General features: G+C 37.3%; 2 protein-coding genes across 2 annotated transcripts in view; one reads left to right on the top strand and one right to left on the bottom strand.

The window, feature by feature from the left end:
* The window catches only part of FAM114A1 (family with sequence similarity 114 member A1), a 132,811-nt gene that overhangs the window by 8,612 nt on the left and 102,712 nt on the right, over positions 1-21,487 (top strand). The window lies entirely within an intron of this gene.
* The window catches only part of TLR10 (toll like receptor 10), a 45,443-nt gene continuing 25,925 nt past the window's right edge, over positions 1,970-21,487 (bottom strand). The window contains 3 exon segments of the mRNA XM_081053848.1: positions 1,970-3,002; positions 3,005-5,166; positions 6,419-6,516. Of these exon segments, the coding sequence (XP_080909974.1) occupies positions 2,674-3,002; positions 3,005-5,105 (2,430 nt within the window). The 5' untranslated portion in view covers positions 5,106-5,166; positions 6,419-6,516 and the 3' untranslated portion in view covers positions 1,970-2,673.

The following is a 21,487-nucleotide window of genomic DNA, read 5'->3' as shown; positions in this document are numbered from 1 at the left end:
CTGCAGAGATGCACAATAATTGTGAAGGCCCCCTAAGGAATCCACAGACAGACTTCAATCGCATTGACATAGAGCTCAATATCCTTGGAAAAAAATGGAAGAAACTTCAGGTTGACAAATGGCAAGGATGTAATAAGGAACTTGAAAGTTTACAAGATCTGAAGTCATTTTGAAAACATGATCAAAGTTGTCACGCGGGCTTCCGTTAATAGCATGCAGCTTGTGCATGCTCACTTCCCTCTCATGGGTCACTTGAACTCTCATATTTCTCAGGTAAAAGTATATCATTCGGTTAACATGAGGCTGGGAGCTGCTTGTATCTCAAGCCCCGCCATTAAACTCATAAAATTCACTTTCTCCTATTATGAACCGTAAGAGCCAAAGCCAAGCATATTAGGAAATTTTGGATGCTATTAACATTTCTGAGAAAGGAACAGTACAATTGTCTGACAGGTAAGATTTGAAGGTAGTCCAGCTGCTGAAACAAGAAGTTGCTGAGAGCTAAGCCTAACATGTTATTTTTTAAATTGTAACAAAATATTTCTATTTAAAAAAACATGTTACTAAACTGAGGATTCTACCATGGATTAAATAACTGAATCCTGGTGACTTTGGGCCTAACATGGCCTACTTTGCATGTTCCCAATTAATTAATCTTTAAAGGTAAGAGTCTCACACTAAGTAATTTACTCAGGATTTACAAGATCCTCATACAGTATTTGTCTGACTTCATCAGAAGTCATGAATCACACTAGTATCAGCAGCCCATCTACTGAGAGCCTGGGAGGAAAGGCATTCGCACCATTTTCTGCCCTCACCCCACTGTGGTTTCCTTGGGTTTCCCCTTCTACCAAACAGACCACGGGCTCACCAGGAAGAAAGAGAGACACTCAACCTCAAGGTTGCTGAGCTCTAGCTTCTCAGAGACGACTGGCCACTGGACAAATCGTAGCAACCTGGCTTCTCGGTTGACATCCAACCCTCTCCCTATACTCTCAGATTGACCATCCTGAGTATAATTTTTCAATTGACTACTAGTGCTTGGAATTCATAAGATCACAACCATATGGAAGTAATGTAGATGCAGAGCCCAATTTTACCAAAAAATCTGAAAAGTTTTACTAGGTTGAATGACAGAAAATAGATGTTTTTGCAGGTCCAGAGCAACCAAATATTGGCAATTTCTCATGATTCCAGCTGAACTCAGGAATCCTTCAATTCTGGATTCTCTGTCTTATCACCTGGCTTTAACCTATTCCTGACCTTCCTGTCCAGCTTCTCAGAATTTACCTTCAAATTTCACTATCTGTCCTAAGGCCAGTTGAGTCCCGTCAAAGTTCCTCTAGCTAACCCAACATAAACATTCATTGAACACTTTCTCTGAACCCGGGACGGAGCACATTGCTTCTGATACAAGGGCAGAGGGAAGTTTGTCCTAGCCTTTGAGGATGAACTCAGAGTCTAGGGAGAAAGGGAAACTTTAAAAACATACATAATCAGTTTGGTGATCAGATATGTTTGAAGTGTTATAGAGAAACAAGGCATCATGCTCAGGGGAAGAAGTAAGGAAAGTCTCAAAGAAGAGTTTGACATTTCAATGGTGCCTTGAAGGATAGGTAAGATTTCCTGAATGAACCAAGGTGGAAAGGTATTATAGGAGATCATGATACCAAATGCTAAGTAAGGTCTGGGGACCTGAAAAAAGACTGAATGTTCTGGGGAAGGACCAATAATGTGATAGAGTTCAATGATGGGATGCAGGGAGATGAGAGGAGATTGGTGTCAGATCTTAAAGGAGCATGGCATTTCATCTTTTGTCATGTGGGTAAGCCATAGAAATTTTTCTAATCAGGGACGTAACATGTTTTGAAATATAATTTTGCAAAATTCAGGAAAGCTTGTTTTCCTTGTATGACCTGTGAGACTGAAGAGGGAAGAATGAAGCAAAATGCGTAGGATGTGTAGGGTTTAAAAAGTTATCTTTATTGTTGTTTTCCTATGTATGAAAGAAATAGACATTTATTTTAAGCAACTCCAACATTATAGAAATATACAACATAGAAATGAAATGCTTCCTGTAATCCAACCTCTCAGACCCAAACCACTGTTACTACACCACTGTACTGGTATAGAGTCTTTTAGACTTTTATTTCAATGAATAAATTAACACAATTTTCTCTATACCAGCAAATATAGAGCTACCTCATTCTTTGTAATGGTTGCCAAATATTCTATTGCATCAATATACTATAGTTTATTGAATCTATCCTTATTTTGTAGATATCTGAGCTTGTTTTCAGTTTTCAGTTTTTCATGATTATAAGCAATTGAATCCATCCTTATTTTGTAGATATCTGAGCTTGTTTTCAGTTTTCAGTTTTTCATGATTATAAGCAATTGAATCCATCCTTATTTTGTAGATATCTGAGCTTGTTTTCAGTTTTCAGTTTTTCATGATTATAAGCAATGCTGGGACAAAGATCTTTTTACATAAACCTTTGCAAGCTTGTGTTTCTGTAGGATACATTCTTAGAAATCCTTTAAGAAACTGACATGAAGGAATGATCATTTTTCATTTTAATAAATATTGCCAAATTGTCATCATAAAGGTTTTATCAATTTATATCCCAACAGAGTATACAGGCCCCAATTTCCCTAGGAGAGGGTGGGGTTTTATAGGCAGTCTGTTTTTATCAGAGAGATTGCAGAACCTCGAGATTCTTCATTCAGCTCTGGGAATGTCTGTAGTTCACACATCTCTCTGGTTTCTAATAAATTGACATTAATAGCAGCTCGAAGATTTGTCCAAAAAAGTCCACATTTACGCCTATCCTTGGGCCATTCCAAGTATGCTTTCTTTTCCATGAGAGTTTTCAGCTTTGGATACCTGGTAGGAATGAAGTAGAGTGGAATGGGTTCCAGTAAGATAAGAATTATGTAGTCAGAAATTTCATGGAAGAGATTGTGGTGGGCAAAGTAGAGTTCATACTGGCCCCACTCTGGACAAACTTGGGAGACAAAACAAAGATGGACTTATAGCTTTTCTCAATGCAGTTTAGGATATTTTCAGCAACTGACTTGTCAGGGTCAAAGTTTCCCTCACGAAGGCAAATTAAGACAGAACCATCTTTTTTCTCTATATTAGGGATCAATTCGTGCTTCACCCAGGCAGAGTCATGTTCACTGTATGAAATGAACACATGGAATTGGACATTTCTCTGGAGTTGTTCTTGGGTTGTCTCCCTAACCCTGTGCCGTGTCTGTGTCCACTGACCCAGCATCCTGAGATACCAGGGAAGATCCAGGTGCACGTAGCAGAAGGCTGCGGCCATCCCCAGAACGAGCATGATAATCACAATAGTAACAATCAATAGAGGTGTGTTGCAGGATAATTCAGGAAAGTAAACATCCTTTAACCGAGTCCCCTTTAGATTCAAAGGGTATTTACAAATGTATGAATCTGACCATCTGACCATCATGCCCTCTGAACGTTTTTCAAGCTGAATGAAATCTCTTAATTCACAAGTACACCGGAATGGATTTCTTCCTGCATTTAGTGTCTTAACTTCCCGGCAGCTCTGAAAAAAATCCAGAGATGGGCTGAGAATTAAGTTCATCTCAATGTTTAGAATTGAAAGCCTTCTAAAATGACTGCACCCAGGAAGATCAGTTAGAAAATTAAACGCAAGATTTAGCTCTTGCAAAGAATTCAGATGAATAATCTCTTTAGGGACAGTTTGAATTTTGTTATTATTCAGGTCAAGTATTTGAATACTTCTGGGCAAGCACCTGAACACAGAATCAGCAAATTTATTGCATGACAGGTTCATGGCAATTAGGGTTTCTGGCCAAAAGCAATTTTCATCATTTTCATGTTGTAACAGATTTTGGCTCAGATCTAAGTGCTTCAAGGATGTGTTGTTAGCAAAGCAACTCACTAAGGAAAATGTCTCTAATTTATTGTTCTTTAAAATGAGAGTTCTCAAATGAGGCAATTGGACAGGTTTTTTAAACAGGTCATCTGTTAAGACATTATTCGCAAAATTTAAATATTGGAATCTTGTAGGATAACTAGGGAATAGCACGTGTGGCATTTGTGCATCTGATATTGTCAGGTTTTCTATATCCATTTTGGTAAAAAGCAAGTAGACACGCTCTTGAGGAATACTGAAAATTCTAAAATGTACATGCTCCAATTTTATAGTTCTCATCACAGTATTTGAGTAGTCAAATGAATTGTGGTCAAGAGAAACCTTACCTCCAAAAGTCACATGCTGAATTTGAAAGTATTCTACTGAAGTATGGCAAACAAGTTGAAAGATGAGGAGAAGATCATCCCAGGGTAAATCAACTTTATTAAGCAATAGAATAGATGTCTTGGAATTCTCTACAATAAGATTTTGTTGAGTTTCAGAACTTGCAAATTGGCTTTTGCCATCTATATTTGTCACTTCTAATATTTTTGAAGTCTTGATTCCATCATGCAAAAGAACCCAGAAATTTGTGTTCATTGGCAAAACAATGTGAAGTTTTGTTGTATTTAAGATGGGCAGGCTACCTTCTTCATAATAAGAAAGAGTTTTCAATCCTAAGAAGACAGTATTTAGATGCAAGTAAGAGATTTTCTGGAAATCTGACTTTTGTATTTTTGCCCCACTCAAACCTAGGATTTCCAGGTGTGACATGTTGCCTATCTCCTCACAGATAGGCATGGTATCAAAGTCATTGAAAGAAAGATCTAAATGTCTGAGACCTTTCAGTGAATACCATGTAACGGTCTTCAGTCTGTTGTAAGACAAATCTAAATATGTTAACTCCTTGTTGAATTCAAAGGTCTTGATATCCAGCTCTTGGATTCTATTATGACATAGACTCAAGAATTTCAGTTTAGAGACAGAACGAAAATCTGAACTCTGGAGTTGAAAAAGTAGGTTGTAGGATAAATCCAGTGTGGTTGTCGTTGGGGACAAGTCTGAGGGAACTTTTCTTAGAGACATGTTGGAGCAGTTGGTAGTCAATTCCCTTTCTTCTGGCAGCTTTGAAGCCCAGCCATGCACTGACATAATAATACTACAAAATATGGAAATGCTTCTGATATATCTCATTGTAATTCCAAGGATTTTATCACTGATTCTGGTATATGAGTGATGAAGATGAGATCAGATCCTAGAAAGACAGCAAATTGTATTAAGTAGGTATGTGATTTGTTAAATTCTGTAGGGCTTCCTTTTTTTTTTTAATGCCAACATCTGACTATATTCACCAAGGGTTTGTAATAGGTTCCCAACCTATATATTGAGTCTTTGACTTGATCTCAGAGCTTGGCTTATAAATTTCCAAGCCAGTTATTGTGCCTTAGTCCTATCACTGAGACAAGTCAGGATTCCCCAAAGGGAGAAATATTAGGTTGGTACAAAAATAATTGCGTTTTTTGCAACTATTTTTAACCTTTTAAACTGCAATTACTTTTGCACCAACCTAATATAATAGTTGGCAGAAGTACCTCTCTCTCAGTTCAGCTTAGGAACTTCATTGCCAGGTCATATTCAATTTCCTCTCTCATTCCCTTTTGATAGCCTGAAGGCTTTACAAAAATTAAAAGTAATTTTTAAAAGGTTTCATTTTTTTTTTAGAGCAGTTTGAGGTGCAAAGCAAAATTGAGGGGAAAGTACAGAAATTTTTCCAGGTCCCCCTGCCCTCACACGTGCACAGCGTCCCCCAATATTAGTATCCCCCACCAGAGGGGTATATTTGTTACCATTGATAGACCTACACTGATCATCATAATCACTCAAAGTCCATAGTTTTCATTATGGTTCACTCTTAGTTTTGTACATTCTATGAGTTGGGACAAATGTATAACGACATATATCCATCATTATAGTGTCATACAGAGTATTTTCACTGCCCTAAAAATCTTCTGTGCTCTGCCTATTTGTCTCCCCCCATCTCCTCCCCACCCCCACAAAACCCTTGGCAAGCGTTGATGGTTTCACTATTTTGTCTTTTTGTCTTTTCCAGGATGTCATATAATTGGAATCATACAGTATGTAGCCTCTCCACACGGGCTTCTTTCATTTAGTAATGTGCATTTAAGTTTCCTCCATGTCTTCTCATGGCTTGACAGCTCATTTCTTTTAAGAGCTGGATAGTATTTCATTATCTGGATGTGCCACAGTTTATTTATTCACCTTCTAAAGGACATCCTGGTTGCTTCCAAGTTCTGGTAATTATGAATAAAGCTGCTATAAACATCCAGGTGCAGGTTTTTGTGTGGACATAAGTTCTCAGTGATAATCATTTTTTACCTCCTAATACTGTGGGCTCCTTAATTAACGTCATGGGGTATTGCTCAGCTATTGTATTTGTGTACATAGAGAGTCCCTGGAGTTAATATCTGACTTTCAACGACACTTACCCATGTACATAGAAGGTCCAAAACATAGAAATAAACAGAATGGTTCCCGTCCTCACGCCTCCAGGTTTCCAGGTTGGTGGCAAAAGCTGTCTGGATCACTGCCAAATAATGGTAATAGTGATAAAAACATTTTCCATTTCTTGGAGGGTTTTTTTTAAATTAATTAATTTATTTATTTATTAGTTTCAGGTGTACAAGACAAGGTAATACTTAGACGTTCATCATCCATATCCCTCACACTGTGAACCCCCCTCCCCCCATCCACTATCCCTCCGACCTCACACTGAACCATCACATTATATATATAAAATTATAGTTGGCATTCATTAATGTTTAGCTTCTGGTGTACAATGCCATGATCAGGCATCCACAGTATCCCTGAGGTGGTCTCCCAAATAGGACACATGTCCATCGGATACCCAACAAAATCTTTACAACATTATTGAATACCTTCCCCAAATTAATTTTCAAAAACCCTGAGGCCATCTTGTGGTTACCAGCTGCTTCCAAATCCCTTCACCTTTCCCCTTATTCCCAACCCCCCACCCCCACACCCATCTAACAACTCTCGGTTTTTTCTTTGTGTCCCCAAAACTGTTTCTGATTAGTTCATTCACATAGTCTTTTCTTTAGATTCATTTCTTGGAGGTTTTGTATGTGCCAAGATGCATACTAAACTCTTGATAGATATTATCTCACTTATCTATCACAAAACTCTGTGAGGCAAGTACGATTTCCTGCATTTTGCAGATAAGGAAATTTGTGGATGCAGAATTCTGGGGATTTTAAGAGTCAGGCTTCAAGTTGTTTGATTAGACTCAGAACAGAGGTGGTCGGAGAACTAAGATTCTCACCATATTCATTATTCCGGATATTTATTAAGTGCCTACTCTGCTAGAAACTTTTCTAGGCACTGGGGATATAGCAGTGACTAGAACAGACAGAATTTCTGTCCCTGCACAGCTTACATTCTAGTAAGGGATAAGAAAAGAGAGACTGTAAACAAGACAATAAATTTATATCTGAGGTGGTGATAAGGACTAGAAACAAAACTGACTTTAAGATAAGGGGGATAGAGAGCGACTGGAAAGTGATACTTTTATAGGGTTGTCAAAAATAAATCTCTCCGATACGGTGCCTTTCATACAGGGACCTAAAGGGAGTGAGGGAGCAAGCCACTTGTCTGGGAAAAGAATGTTCTGGAGAGAGAGAACAGCACGTGCAAGTTCAAAGACCTGATGTGGGAGCATGCTTGGAAAATGTGAGGAATGATTAGCCTGGAGTTGGGGAATGAATCGAAGGCATCAGATCTTGTAAGGACTCAGAATTTTCCTCTGATTGAAATAAGAAACCAGTGGGGGATTTAGAGTAGACGAGTGGCAGGTTCTGATGTACATTTTAAAGAGTCCTCTGCTTGCTGGGTGGAAATGACTGGAGAGGTGCAAGGCTGGTAGGAAAGATCCCCTGGGACATGACTGATTGAGTAATTCATGCAAAAAAGAAGGTCGTGGGGGAGGTGGTGAGAAGTGGTTAGATTCTGATATTAAATTAGTAAACTCTTCAACCTTATGTCCTCCACCAGGCACTCTGAAACCACGCAGGGCAGGTAATTAGCAGAGGTGAGAGTTTTCCTGCTTCAACTGGCATGCATCCAGCCTACACTGACCCTCAGTCTCCTTCAGAGTGGTCAACTGCCATAGACAAGCAGGAGGGACAACATACTCCGCAGGAAGAGCAGGGTGTAGTAAGACTTCTTGGTGCTGGTCATGTTGTCCCATTGTTCTGAGAAGCTGTGTGTGTGCGCATGCACCCATGCAAGTGTGGTGAAGGGGGCAAAATTGGCAGATCTAAGATAAAAGGACACCTAGACTAGTACCCCACTCTCACTGTCATCTGGATTTCTCTTTCTCTAGAACCTGCCCAAGTTTTTGTGTTGGTGTGTGTGTGTGTGTGTGTGTGTGTGTGTGTGTTGAAGTGAAGAAATTCTAGAAAACATGTTGCTATTTCCCAAAATAATTTAAAAATGAAAATACTTTATAAAACTGTTTCAGACAAAACAGTTGATATAAAAATATAATAAGAACAACAGGAAATGACTGCGAAGAGAAAATTTTGATTTTGATATTCTTTGTCCACTGTGTGCTCAGTGGAAGAGGGGCATGAAAGGCAGTAGGTGAGAATGGGATGAGAAGATGGTAGCCTGGAACTGGCCTGGGATTTTCACCTTTCCACTGAGATACTGCCTCCATTTTTCTTTCTTCCAGCCCACCCTAGGTAGTCCTTGGTCACCTCCTTTTCGTATAACACTTAAAATAGCATCCAATGATCAATATAAGAATCATTATGAACATGAAAAGAGAGACTCTATGATGCAACTTTATGTCCACAGTAATTTCCTAGGTTTCAGAAATCCAGCAAAATAAAATTGTTACCAGTACCATAATTTTAATCCATTACCCACATTTAAGATGATTTGAATAACTTGTTCTGTTTGATGCAGCTATACATTCATATCTATTCAGCAAGTCTGATAGTATCTCCATTCCACATTGACTCTATCATGCAAATGAGACAGTAGCCACTTTATGTCTTTTGCGGTAAGAACAGCTAGCATTCATTGAGCTAAGTAATACTACCTTCTATAGATTAATCCTTACAACAACCACCTTATTAGGTAACTGCTATCACTATTCACACTTTACAGATATGGATAGTAGTACTTAGAGAGGTCATATAACCTGCCTCACACTCACAAACTTAATACACAGTGAGTCCAGAGCCTGGGCTCTTAGCCGCTCTACTATTTTCTCTCTCTAGGGTAAGTCAAGGTAAATTTGTTTTCAAAATATGTTATAATACTTAAATCATAATGAAATTATATCTCACTAAGTCATATTGATTCTTTAAAGTTTCCTAATACACAGTCCAAAGAACCTAATGAGTAAGCCTGCAAATGTTACCCAATATAGGTTTTTCTGTCAATAACTTACAAGGACAGACACGAGTTCAGCCATTATGTTTAGCACTATCTTGTTTAAGCCTCTGTATTTTGTTACAGCAGGCAGACTTGGTGCTAACTAATGTCCTATCACAGAATAAAACCCGAACGCCTAATACTGGATTACAACACCCTCCATGAAGTGTTCTTGCTTCCTTCTGGGATCCCACTTCATATTACTTGCTGGTCCTCTACCAGCGGTACTGGCCCTCTTTTGTTCCTTGGCCACAGGACAAGGAACTAAGGTTCCTTGCTCCAACCTTAGGGCCTTTGCACTAGCTTTTCCCCCTGACCGGCATGCTCTGCCCCCAATCCTTCCTTGGCTGGACCTTTCCTGTCATTTCGATCTTGGCTTAAAATTTGTCTCCACTAAGAGAACTGACTTGACCACCTAACGTGGTCAACTTGCTCTTAGTTCACATCCCTTTATTTTACTTCTCTACTAAACAGAGGACTTACCACTATCTGAAACTTTTGTTCACTTATTTGTTTATTGACTATCTCCCCCACTTCTCATGCCTATGAGGGAAGGGAGTCGACAACCTTGTTCACTTCTATGTCCCCAACACAAGGAATAGTATCTGACAAATAGCACATGCTCAGAAAATACTCTTTCTAACATATATATGAAATGAATGATTTCAGTTTTGTATCTTTTAGCACAAGATGGTCTAGAATACGCTCTCAAAAAATATGTATTGAATGAAGGTGTTGTGAATTCCTGACATGGTGCAGTGTATGATAGTTAGAGAATGAGTTTAGTCCAATCTTAGCTGCGCATTGGCTGTGTTAACTTAGACCATTTATTTAACTGCTGAAGGGTTCTATTTTCTCATCCATAAAATGGGTTTTGTGAAGAGGTATAAAAGAGATCATGTATATAAATCACCTGTATCACTTGTACCACAAATGCTAGCAGTTATCATGGCCAAGACAAGGGTGATTTCAGACACAAATTTTAAGGGACATCAGGAAACTCAGCAATCAAGATAAGTAATGTTTTAAGGAAATATTTTTAAAAATTAAAAACAATGCGAAAATTCATATGGAAGAAACATCAAAATTTTTCACAGAGACAGGATCGGTATTACTGATTTTTCCTTCTGTCGCAGAGTCGAATATGGCTCGGCAGGACACTAGCAGTCATAGTCATTGAGCTAATTAAGGTGTTTTTAATATTATCATCTCACAGAATACTTCAACTTGTAGCAACTTACTTTAAGCTTGTAGGTCTGTGAGCTATGGCTCTTGAAAAATGCAACAAAAATCTAACCCAGTTTCTTTCTCTACAATCTCTAAGATGCCATCGCTTCTGTTTTTTACCCACCTCTTCTCCCTGCCCAATACCACAACTTTATTTTGAACTTATTCTAAAGAAGGGAGAGGAACTAACTCTTTTTTAAGTTCTGTTAATATAATAAAAAGGTCTTATCTCAGGCAATGCATATGCATTATGGCATTTCATTAAAACATTTAAAAAAGTAGAACATGAACTTTTGATGAAATATGCAATCAATAAATAATATATATTTATAGTATCCCTATTACTGTTATTACTATGCTGACAGCAGGTGAAAAACAGAATCACTTTCTTTAATAGCTTATGATTTAAAAGTCCAAGTCAAAAGAAATGACTATTTGTTTGTCAAACAATACTTAATCATGTAATTTCTCTTTTCCCAATGATGCAAAGAAAATGACAAAGGGGTTAAAAATTCATTGAATGTTAAATGATCTTTGCAACATAAAAGTAAGAATCACTGACTTTTTTTTTGAGTGTTTCTTACCTGCCTTGCATGGAGCTAAATGCTTTCCGGACATTATCTTGTTCAATTCTCTGAACAACCCAACAAAATGGTGGATATTTTATTCTTATTTTACAAATGGAGGAGTTTAAGCCCAGTGGTTAAGTTACTTGCCTAAGGTGACTCAGAGAATTAGTGATAGAGCACAGATTAGACCACAGTCCTATCTAGTCTCTTCCAGAACCAACACTCTAAGCATTTTGAACCCTGGAATGAAGGAGTTTAGAATGTGATTACCAAGGTTGATTTCCACTGTCAGGGCTAGCTGCCATGGTGGCCTCTTCCTCCCTTCCCACCCCATGGCCCTCTCTCTCTGAAGTGGTATCCAGCTGCTATGAGACACTGTTAGGTGTCACAAAGTTCAAGAGACTGCCTTCATGCATTAAAAGTTATAAATTCACAAGAATTGAAATAAAACTCAGATAGTGCACAGATCTCAAATTCACAGATCAGTGGCCTGTGAGAAAGCTCTTCCCAGAATCAAACACCTAGATGCTACAAATGATTCTCAACAGCAGCCACATAGCCATCATTGGTCACTTTGGACTCAAGAAAACTGAACAAGATTTACACTTTACAAAATCCATGAGATGTGCCCATACTTGTAGACATACAAAACAAATGCAGAACTTTTAAACTAGAAAAAGAGCAATAAATATATTTTCAATAGCCAAACAGCAGATGTTAGCAACACACATTACAGGAAAACTAAAGCTGGAGGAAACTCAATGCCTGGGACCATCCACTCTGAGTAGAAGGACTGACCAGGTTTAATCAGCAACCAGTGAAAAGAAACTCAAGCCCTCAAGTATCTTCAAGATAATTCATCCGATCAATAGCCCCAAGGTCTCACTAATCATTAATCTTTAGATTAATGCTATTGTTACAATAAACAAAGCTAACAGCTCTTACCCCCAGACTTGCAGAGTGGCAGGTGTGGAAGAATCATTGATGGTGCCAGAATTGGCTGCAGGGGCCGTTGAATCAACCTTTTCTGTGAAGCCTAAGCTCCTTTGCCCTCTACTGCATGCTAGTGGCATTACGTATTGCCTAAATTCATTATAATCTTAGAACACTTTTAAAAAAATTGCAGTAGAATACATAAAATTTACCATTTTAACCATTTTTAAGTGTAAGGACATTAAGTACATTCACAATTTTGTGCAACTATCACCACTGTCCATCTCCAGATCTTTTTCATCATCCCAAACTGAGACTCTATACATACTAAAATGGTAATGCCCCATTTCCCCCTCCTCTGAGCTCTTGATAAGCACCATTCTACTTTCTGTCTATGAATTTGACTACTCTAGCTACCTCATATAAGTGGAATCATATATGTGTCCTTTTGTGACTGGCTTATTCCATTAGGCATAATGTTTTGAAGGTCTTCCATGTTGTAGGATGTATCAGAATTTCCCTTCTTTTTACAGCTGAATAATAGTGATTGTATATACCACATGCTGTTTAGCCATTCATCCATCAGTTGACATTTGGGTTGTTTTCACCTTTTGACTATAGTGTATAATGCTGCTATTAATGTGGGTATACAAATGTCTGTTGAAGTCCCTGCTTTCAATTCTTTTGGGTATCTACCTAGAAGTGGAATTGTTGGGTCATATGGCAATTCCATGTTTTTTGCAGAACTGCTATGCTGTTTTCCCACAGCATCTTAGAACACTTTGACGGTACCCTTACTTTAAGGTTCAGATCAGTTATCCTACCCATCAGATTGGGTGGCATGGCTAAGTGGTGCTGAGAAAGAATAGGAAGTATTGCGTACAAGATATTGGCTAATCCTCACTACAAACTACGTAGTATTCACATATAATTCCCATTTGACAGATCATAAAACTAGTTCAGAGAAAACAAGAAACTTGCCCAAGGTCATCATCATTCAGTAAGAGATGGAATCAGGATTAAAAACCTAGTCTGTCTGGCTCCAAAGCCCATGTTTTCAGTACTCTGGGTGCCCAAGAGTTTATATACTGTTCCCTCTGCCTTCACTTGGAATTTCTAAAAATTTTAATCCTTATTTGCAGTTAGCAGTAAGAATAGTAATCTCAGAACCATATGGGTTGATAACTTTGAGATATAATTTTTTTATTCCCTTCAAAAATCTTTCCCCTTTTTCTGTTCCTTTTTCTTGCCCTCTCTTCTTACATAGCTTTAGAAATATCTGCCATAATAATTCATTCTCTCTCTCTCTCTCTCTCTCTCTCTCTCTCTCTCTTTCTTTCTCTCTTTCTCTCTCTCTCTCTCTCTTTCTCTCTCACACACACTCTCTGACATACATTTCTCCCCTTAAGGCTTCTCCTGATTTCAGAATTCTGCCTATCATATTTCTTTCTTCACTTATAAATTGTAATGAACAGACAGCCTTGGATTACTTCAAGTGGATGAAGCCTTCCTTATTTTAAAGATACTACAGGAAGTAAGGATGTACAGCAGCCACTTCCAGTCCTCACAGAGCCCTGAAAAAAATGGTAGCCTGGAACAATGGCTACCACAATGGCCCTGGTGGTCAGGCCATCTTGTTGTACCCTCCAAAGTGGGCAAAGTCTATTCTCTATTTTAATTATGACTCAACTTCTCTTTGACTCTTCCTCAATATGCTTCTCTTTCTACTCTCAGCTTCTCTTTATTGCTGCCTTTGCTTGTATTTCTTCCTACAGCCTTTTCTTACTGTCATGGCTTATGAGCAGGGCAGAGGTTCATCCTGAGGATTTTTTCCTCCAAGGTAAGAAATCTGATTGAATCTTTGTCTCACCATCTGAAATGGAGTATCTCTACTGGGTACCCATTGACTGAAAATCTGCTGGATTATTTTATGTCTTCCCTTTGATAAGGCCTAGGTCCCTGATCCACGCAAGTAGGAAAGTCACATGACTCAAGACTGCCCGCTGTCACATGACACTGCTCATTCTGGAAGGAAGGGACTGAGGTTGATTTCTCCTAAAGCTGCTGCAGGCTAGCTCACAGTCTAGTATGAAGCATGTGTTAATTGAGCAAAACTCATCTAGTTTAATTATAAATATCAGTAAGAGAAAATAGTGACATAGTTTATTTTTTCTGAATTATATTTCTGAAAGATAAATAAAATGTAACAAAAATTCTCACATGGTTAGGAAGTTCAAGTAGTTTATTATAAATTTACTACATTTGATGAGTATAAGGAGGGGAGAAATTTTTAGTTTCAACAAATAAATTAAATGATCCTAAATATGAGGCAGGAACCTAATGAAAGACTTTGCAGAGATTCAGTAAATACTTCATTATCAAGGACTAGAGCAGCTCTGTCCAACAGAATATAGAAGTATTGCAAGCCACATCAGTAACTTTAAATTATCTAATAATCACATTTAAAAGTACAAAAAGAAACAGGTGAAATTAATTTTAATAATATATTGTTTTTATTTAATCACTATATAAAATATTTACATGTATTCAATATTAAAAAATCTAAGATATTTTATATTCTTTCATATAGTGTCTTAGAAATCTTGTATGTGTTATACACTTCCAAGACATGTCATTAAGATTTGCTGTATTTCAAGCACTCGATAGCCACACATGGCTAGGAGCTACCATTTTTGACAATAGAGCTAGAGCCTTAAGTTAATAAATGACCATTCTACAATTGGCCAGCAAACTGGAACTCTAATTCACCCACAGAATTTTCCCCAGTGATGCCAAATATTGATATTTCTCATTTCCTCACCTCTCCTTACTCCAGATCCTGCTCCTTGTCTCAACTGACCCTGCTCACTCTGCAAACAATCCTGTTGTAGAGACATCTATCATGTCTTGTGTCCTCAGAGATTATCCCAAAGGCTTTAGGGATAAGAAAGAAAAAAATACATATATTAGAGGTGGAATGGGGGAGAAAAAAAGAGGGGATAAGCAAATACTAAAGAAAGATTAAAAAGAAGAGAGGAAATGGAAGGTTTTGAAAAGAAGAAAGGATTGCAGATCAAAAAGAGAAAGCAAAAAGATAGGGGAAGAATAGGGAAACACAGAGAAAATTAGAACAAAAGGCAAGGGACAAGAAAGGAATGGGGCAAAAAAGAAGAGAGGAAGTAAAATTTATAGGCTAAACAAGGAAGTGGTAAAGAGAACCGAGTAGAGGAGGAAAGGGGAAAAGCCTGGATTTCTCATCCAGGTACCAGTTATTACTATCATAACTTTATTAATGAGTTGCTTTGTGTTTTTCTTAGACCGAATTATAAACTCAATCCTGTAAGACACTTAAGCAGGAGGAATCTCCCTGGATTTCCTTGTTTGCCTTCAAACAATGTGCCATTGTTTTGACTGAACATGAAATTATTACACAGTGAATCATGCTTACTGAGATACCTTCCAACATATCCAGTGGTCTGCTAGAGCCAGCTTATGGGAGCTTGTGCAAACTAGTTTTTAATTTTCAAGAATTTTGTGAGTCAGTTGTTGAAAACAACCATTATTAAAAATAAAATTATATATACTTGTAATTAAACTATCTTAACAAAAATAATAGGTACTCAAAACTCATCACTTCTGATTATTTTACTATTGTTACGTTCTTGAGGTATTTATATCTATTGTACTTTACGGTGGAGACACTATACAATGATATATTTACTGGTGCATCTTTTTCCAACTCCACCTTTAGTGATGTCACATTGGTACCTTGAAATTGACCATGATGGGAGTATTTATACCATTGGCAAACACTATAAATCAGAACTTTCTTGTTTTGTTAATTTTCTAGACTTATGACAGTAATGGAGAAAATGTTAATTGTCATAGAGCTTTTTTTTTTTTTTTTTTGAGAATCTGTTGTTAAACATTTACCAGAACACCTCTGTATCTGGTGTCATTTATATCTTTTTTAAAAAAATCATTTCTCTAACTCAATCACTTACCTTTTTAAAGAGTTATCTTGTGCTTTTGGTTCAATCAGTATTTAGCATTTACATTATTATTGGCTAGGTAAACGTTGGGGCACCACTAAAAGCGACATTAGGTATTATGATTACAATACATGATGACATTTTTCTGTTTTCCTCTGGTTAATAATTGCCTTGTATCTTATTTTGTTAGTTTTCTATGTATCTGTGATGATTCCCCCTGTATTCTCAAATATCTCTTAAGTCAAATTTTTCAAATGATCCAAACTATCAATAAACTAGCACCGCCTTCTAATGACCTTCTGTCATCCTGTTGCAGTCTGGACCGGATGCTCTGTAGGATGCCTGCCATCCTGACATCCTCTGCCTTTGAGTTTCTGCCACCTTGGAAAGTCCTTGGTCCTCTCTCCTCGCCTGTTTCCTGGAATGCATAGCATCTTCTTTCCTGATTTTCGCCTGTTGTAGTGAAACACATCCTCCCATAGTTTCCTAAGAAAGAGTGCTTTGATTTGAATTTGGAGAAGGAACTTAAATGTTCTGACTCAAATGTGATTGACTGTTTGGAAAGATCTAAGTTTCTCAATTGCAAATAATTTTTCCACACAACTCTGGAGAGATTGCTCTATTATTTTCTAACTTCTAGTATTGTATTGAGAAGGGCAATGATATTTGATTTCTGATTTTTTGCATGTGCTTTTCTCTCTTTGACAGCTTTTAGGGTGATTGTCCTTGGTGTTCTAAAATTTCAAGAGGAGGTATATGTACCACTCATTTTGCTGGGCACAGTTAGGAGATTCATGTCTTAACTGTGGAATTCAGTGGAATTTCTTTGTTTTATTTCTTTGATAATGTCTCCCCTTCCATTTTCTCTTTCTGGAAAACCTATTATTAGGTGGATGCAAAAGGAATTGTGGTTTTTGAATTATTTTTAACATTTTAAACCGTAATTAATTTTGCACCAACCGAATAGATAGATGTGGACCTCCCAGATTTAGACTCCTTATTCTTATTTTTTTCTCTTGCATTGGCAAATTAACCTTTTTTTTCTAATTTCTTACAAATTGTCTTAGCATATTTTCCAATGATTCAGTTTTTTTTGGGGTGGGGGAAGAGAAGGTTGGAGGGGAGCTATCATATTTAAGTTCTAAGAAGTAACTGTATCTTCAAGTTATCATAGAAGAGAGGTAAATATCTTTATCAGCCTGCCAGTGACTACATCGTCACCAGGTAGTACTCCTGTCTCGTGACTCTCAGAGGCATGGTGCTGGGACCTTGTTGATTAACTTTGACAATGGATTTTTATTAAGGGTTGTCATTCTGTTGTGTGGGTGTTAACTTGGGGAATTCATGATGTGACTACGTCTTGGTATAAGGGTGCAGTCCATTAGAGAGGTCTGAAACAGCCAAGGGAGGCAGTGATGAGCATGTCCAAAATATTGGGGAGCCCTGGGAAGAAATAGTCCAGAGGGAACGTGAAGGGTAGCTAGGGAACTCAGCAAGCCTCTGTAATCCTCAGGAGGGACTGGATTCCCATAATCATGTGGGTTGGGGACTCAGGTGGTTTTACTTGAAAGTAAAATAATGTGCTAACACCCAAACTGGACTCTTTGGCGACACTCAACTTGCTTTAGTTAGGTTGAAGTTTTTCATGGGTTTGTTACCTAACTGGATCCTGTTTTGAGCTGTCCATTCTCATTGCCAAGATACCAATTGGGATCTTAGTACTTTTTCTATTTTAGTTTATTAGCTCTTTACATAAAAAAGGAAAATAATTTTATTTGTAATATTTCCTACCAGTTTACTTCTAGTCTGTCATTTCCCCATTTGCCATTTTTGCAATGGCAAATGTTTATCTGCCTGTTCATTTGCTTGTTTGTTTTAACATAGGGCTGTTTCTAGTTTTTAAGTAGTCAAATTTTGTCTCTTTTCTGATTTTAGTTAATCTTAGAAAGCACGAGACAATCTAGACTGAACATGATTAGAAGTTCAGCTTAAGCTCCACATTTGGTGGCATAAAGAAATGAAGACAATAATGACATAGTTGTTATCATAGCTAACATTTCTGAGCTTTTTCTGTGTGCCAGGCACTGTTCTATGCACATTACATATATCAGCTCATTTAATTCTCCTAACGGTTGTATGAGACAGGTATGATTATTATTCTCATTTTACATCAGGGTAATAAAGCAGAGAGGAATTGCATACCCACTCCAGATCACTCGATGGCGGTGGAAACAGCAGCATTCAGGCTGGGTGGTCTGTGTACAGAGTATTCCTCCCACATGCTGTGCTCTGCCATCTCTACAGTGACTAGCCAGACCCTGGTTTCCACACATCATACCCCTGATTTCTTGTAACAACCACATGAGAGAGGTACCATTAGTGTGCCCAGCTTACAGATGAGGAAAGGGAGGCTGGAAGAGGTTAAGGAATTCATCCAAGGGCAGGGAGCTATAGAGAAACTGAGCCAGGATTTAATTTCAGAATGTTTGTGTGAAGAACCCAGCTTTATCACCTTTTCTCTACTAATTACAGCTCTGACAGAGACCTCTTTGATTCCCTAAACCCCATTTCTTTTTTTTATTTTATTTATTTATTTATTTATTTATTTATTTATTTATTTATTAGTTTTTTGTTGTCGTTGTTGGTTGTAAATTTTTTAAGTACAAGAAAGTATAAAAGTGAAAGCAAATACCAACCACAGGCAAGCAGTGATAATATTTTTTTTCTACATTTTTATCTAAATGTTTTACTCTGCATATTTTTTAACATATTGAAACCATCCTGTACATACAATTTTTCATCCTATGTTTTTCATTTATATTGTAATATGAGCATTCTCTTATATTAATAAAAAATACTTCCTACACATTATCATTTTAGATTGTATGAAAAACACACAACACAAAACTTACCATTTTAACCCTATACACTATTTTTAATGGTTCTAAAACATGTCATTAAATGAGGACATTCCTTCATTGTTGGAAATTTGTAATGTTTCCAATTTTCACTGTTAATAACCCCACAATTAGCATATATGTGAATAAATATTTGTCCATATTTCAACATTTCCTTGGAATAGATTTCCAGAAGTGGACTTACCAAGTCAAAGAACATGATTATTTTAAAGCTCTTTATATATATATATTGCCAAATTACTTTGCTCTCCTATTATCACTATATAAAATGCCCATGCAACTGCAATCTTATTAGTATAACAGGCTGATAAAAATGGAAATATTTTATTCTCAATTTGGTAGAAGCCCCTAGAGTGAAGTGTGAGTTTAGGTAACTGGTTTTACAACCCTTTGCTGACCTCTAGCCAATAAAAGGGGTCAAAGGATCTGAGAGGAGTTCAAGATTAGAAGAGGATTTTGGAGAGAGGTTTTAGTGTATTATGAGTTCTATTTACCCTTAAGAAGGATCGGGGAGTGTGTCCTCCCTCTTAGCTCAATCCTAGGAAGAGAGGCTTCTGAGAACCACTTGGAAAGCTTGCCATGTGAACTCTGCAGTTTGGGGATATATATTGTAACCAGTTATTAATTGATACTTAGAAATCAAAAGGTCTTGGCTAAAGGTACGTTTTACAAATAATGAAATTTAGTCTTAAGTTTAAGCAAATTGTCCAAGGTCATTCATAATTAAGTGATGGAAATAGAATTGAAACCCAGACATTCTGAATCAGAGCTGACATTTTTATCTATTCTGCAATATTTCCTCTAATTTACCAGTAAAAGCTTTATGTTCATTACTGTATATATGTGTCCATACTTTGACCTGAACTCATCACCTCCCAATTTGGAACAAGGAGAATTGACCAACACAACTTTGACCTCCTGGCAGCCACCTTAAAATCACTTATGAGATCAGATATATAGGATTACTCTAACTTCTCAAAATCTTGAGTTTGTTAGATAATCTTTAATTGACTTTATGCTTTCCTTTACATGTTTTTTAAGACTTGCAAGATGTAATGAGTTGAATTGTGTCCCCCAAAATTTGTGTATTAAAGTCCTAAACCCCAATACCTCAGAATGTGACCTTATTTGGAAACAGGGTCATTATAGATGTTATTAGTGAAAATGAGGTCATTAGGGTCGGACCAAATCCAATGACTGGTGTCCTTATATAAAAGGGAAATTTAGACACAGACAGGCATAGAGAGAAGTCAATGTGAAGAGATACAGGGAAGATGGCCGTGTATAAGTCAAGGAGGAGAGGACTGGAACAGGTCCTCCTTCCCACTTCTCAAAAAGAACCAACCTTGCCAACACCTTGGTATTGGACTTCTAGCTTCCAGAACTGTGAACCAATACATTTCTGTTGTTTCTGTCACCTAGTTTCCAATACTTTGTTACATCAGCCCTAGCAAACTAATACACAAGTAGTACTGAGCAAGTGAAACTTGATTATGAAATCTTGAAGTTCAAAACAGGAAGTGCAAGCATCCTAGAAAAAAAAAACAGGAAAATCCAGTTCTGTTTGCAACTTTCACTACAGAAGAGCTTTCATAAACTTTTAGCATATATTCCGTGGTTTTCATTTGCTTTACCCTATTATGCCTCAGAGAAATTTAAATGATCACTTGCCTATATCCCCAAGTTCTGACTTGAAAGATTGACTTGCAAGACCCTTGACATGTGATCTTAGTGTAACTTTCCAGGTTCATACCTTGCTTTCATTTTTCATAAACTTCATGGTTCAGTCAAATTGGGACACAAGTCCCAGAATATGCCTAGACATTACTGTCTTTTTTCTCTTTTTACAATGGGCTTTCCATTCTTCATCATCACACACTGAATAATCCACTTAAAGCCTTCTTTCAAGGCCCAGTGGAAAAACCATGATATCTAAGAAGATTTTCTTTGATCTAAATGGTTTCCCAACGTCCATAGTATATTTTTGTTTCATTGGTTCTTATTTTAGTTATCTGGATTCATATAATGTCCTCTGATCGACTGTAAGTTCCTTAGGGCAAGAAACAACTAACTAGTAGATGTATGTGTTACTTGGGTTTCTCCTCCCAGAAGCAGAGAATGAGATAAGAGCTTTGTGTGCAGATCATTTGTTTGGACATGCAGTCTCAGGGCTGTAGAGTGAGGGAACTGAGAATGAAACACAGAAGAAGGAAAGCCAATCCAAGAGTGAATTATTGAGCTGTTTACTCCTGTGGGTAAGTAAGGCTAATCCTGTCAGGTCTCTTTGAGGAATGGTGTAGACTATGACTCTTCTTTTTTGTTTAACTTGAGATATAATTGACATTTTATATTAGTTTCAGATGTAAACCATAATGATTTGATATACAGAAGGTGCCAAAAAGATGTCTACACATTTTAAGAAAGGAAAAAACTATATTAAAATCGTAATAATATAT

This window comes from Rhinolophus hipposideros (genome assembly GCF_964194185.1).
Source record: "Rhinolophus hipposideros genome assembly, chromosome: 1".
NCBI classification, from domain to species: domain Eukaryota; kingdom Metazoa; phylum Chordata; class Mammalia; order Chiroptera; family Rhinolophidae; genus Rhinolophus; species Rhinolophus hipposideros.
This window is presented reverse-complemented; position numbering and strand designations above follow the sequence as displayed.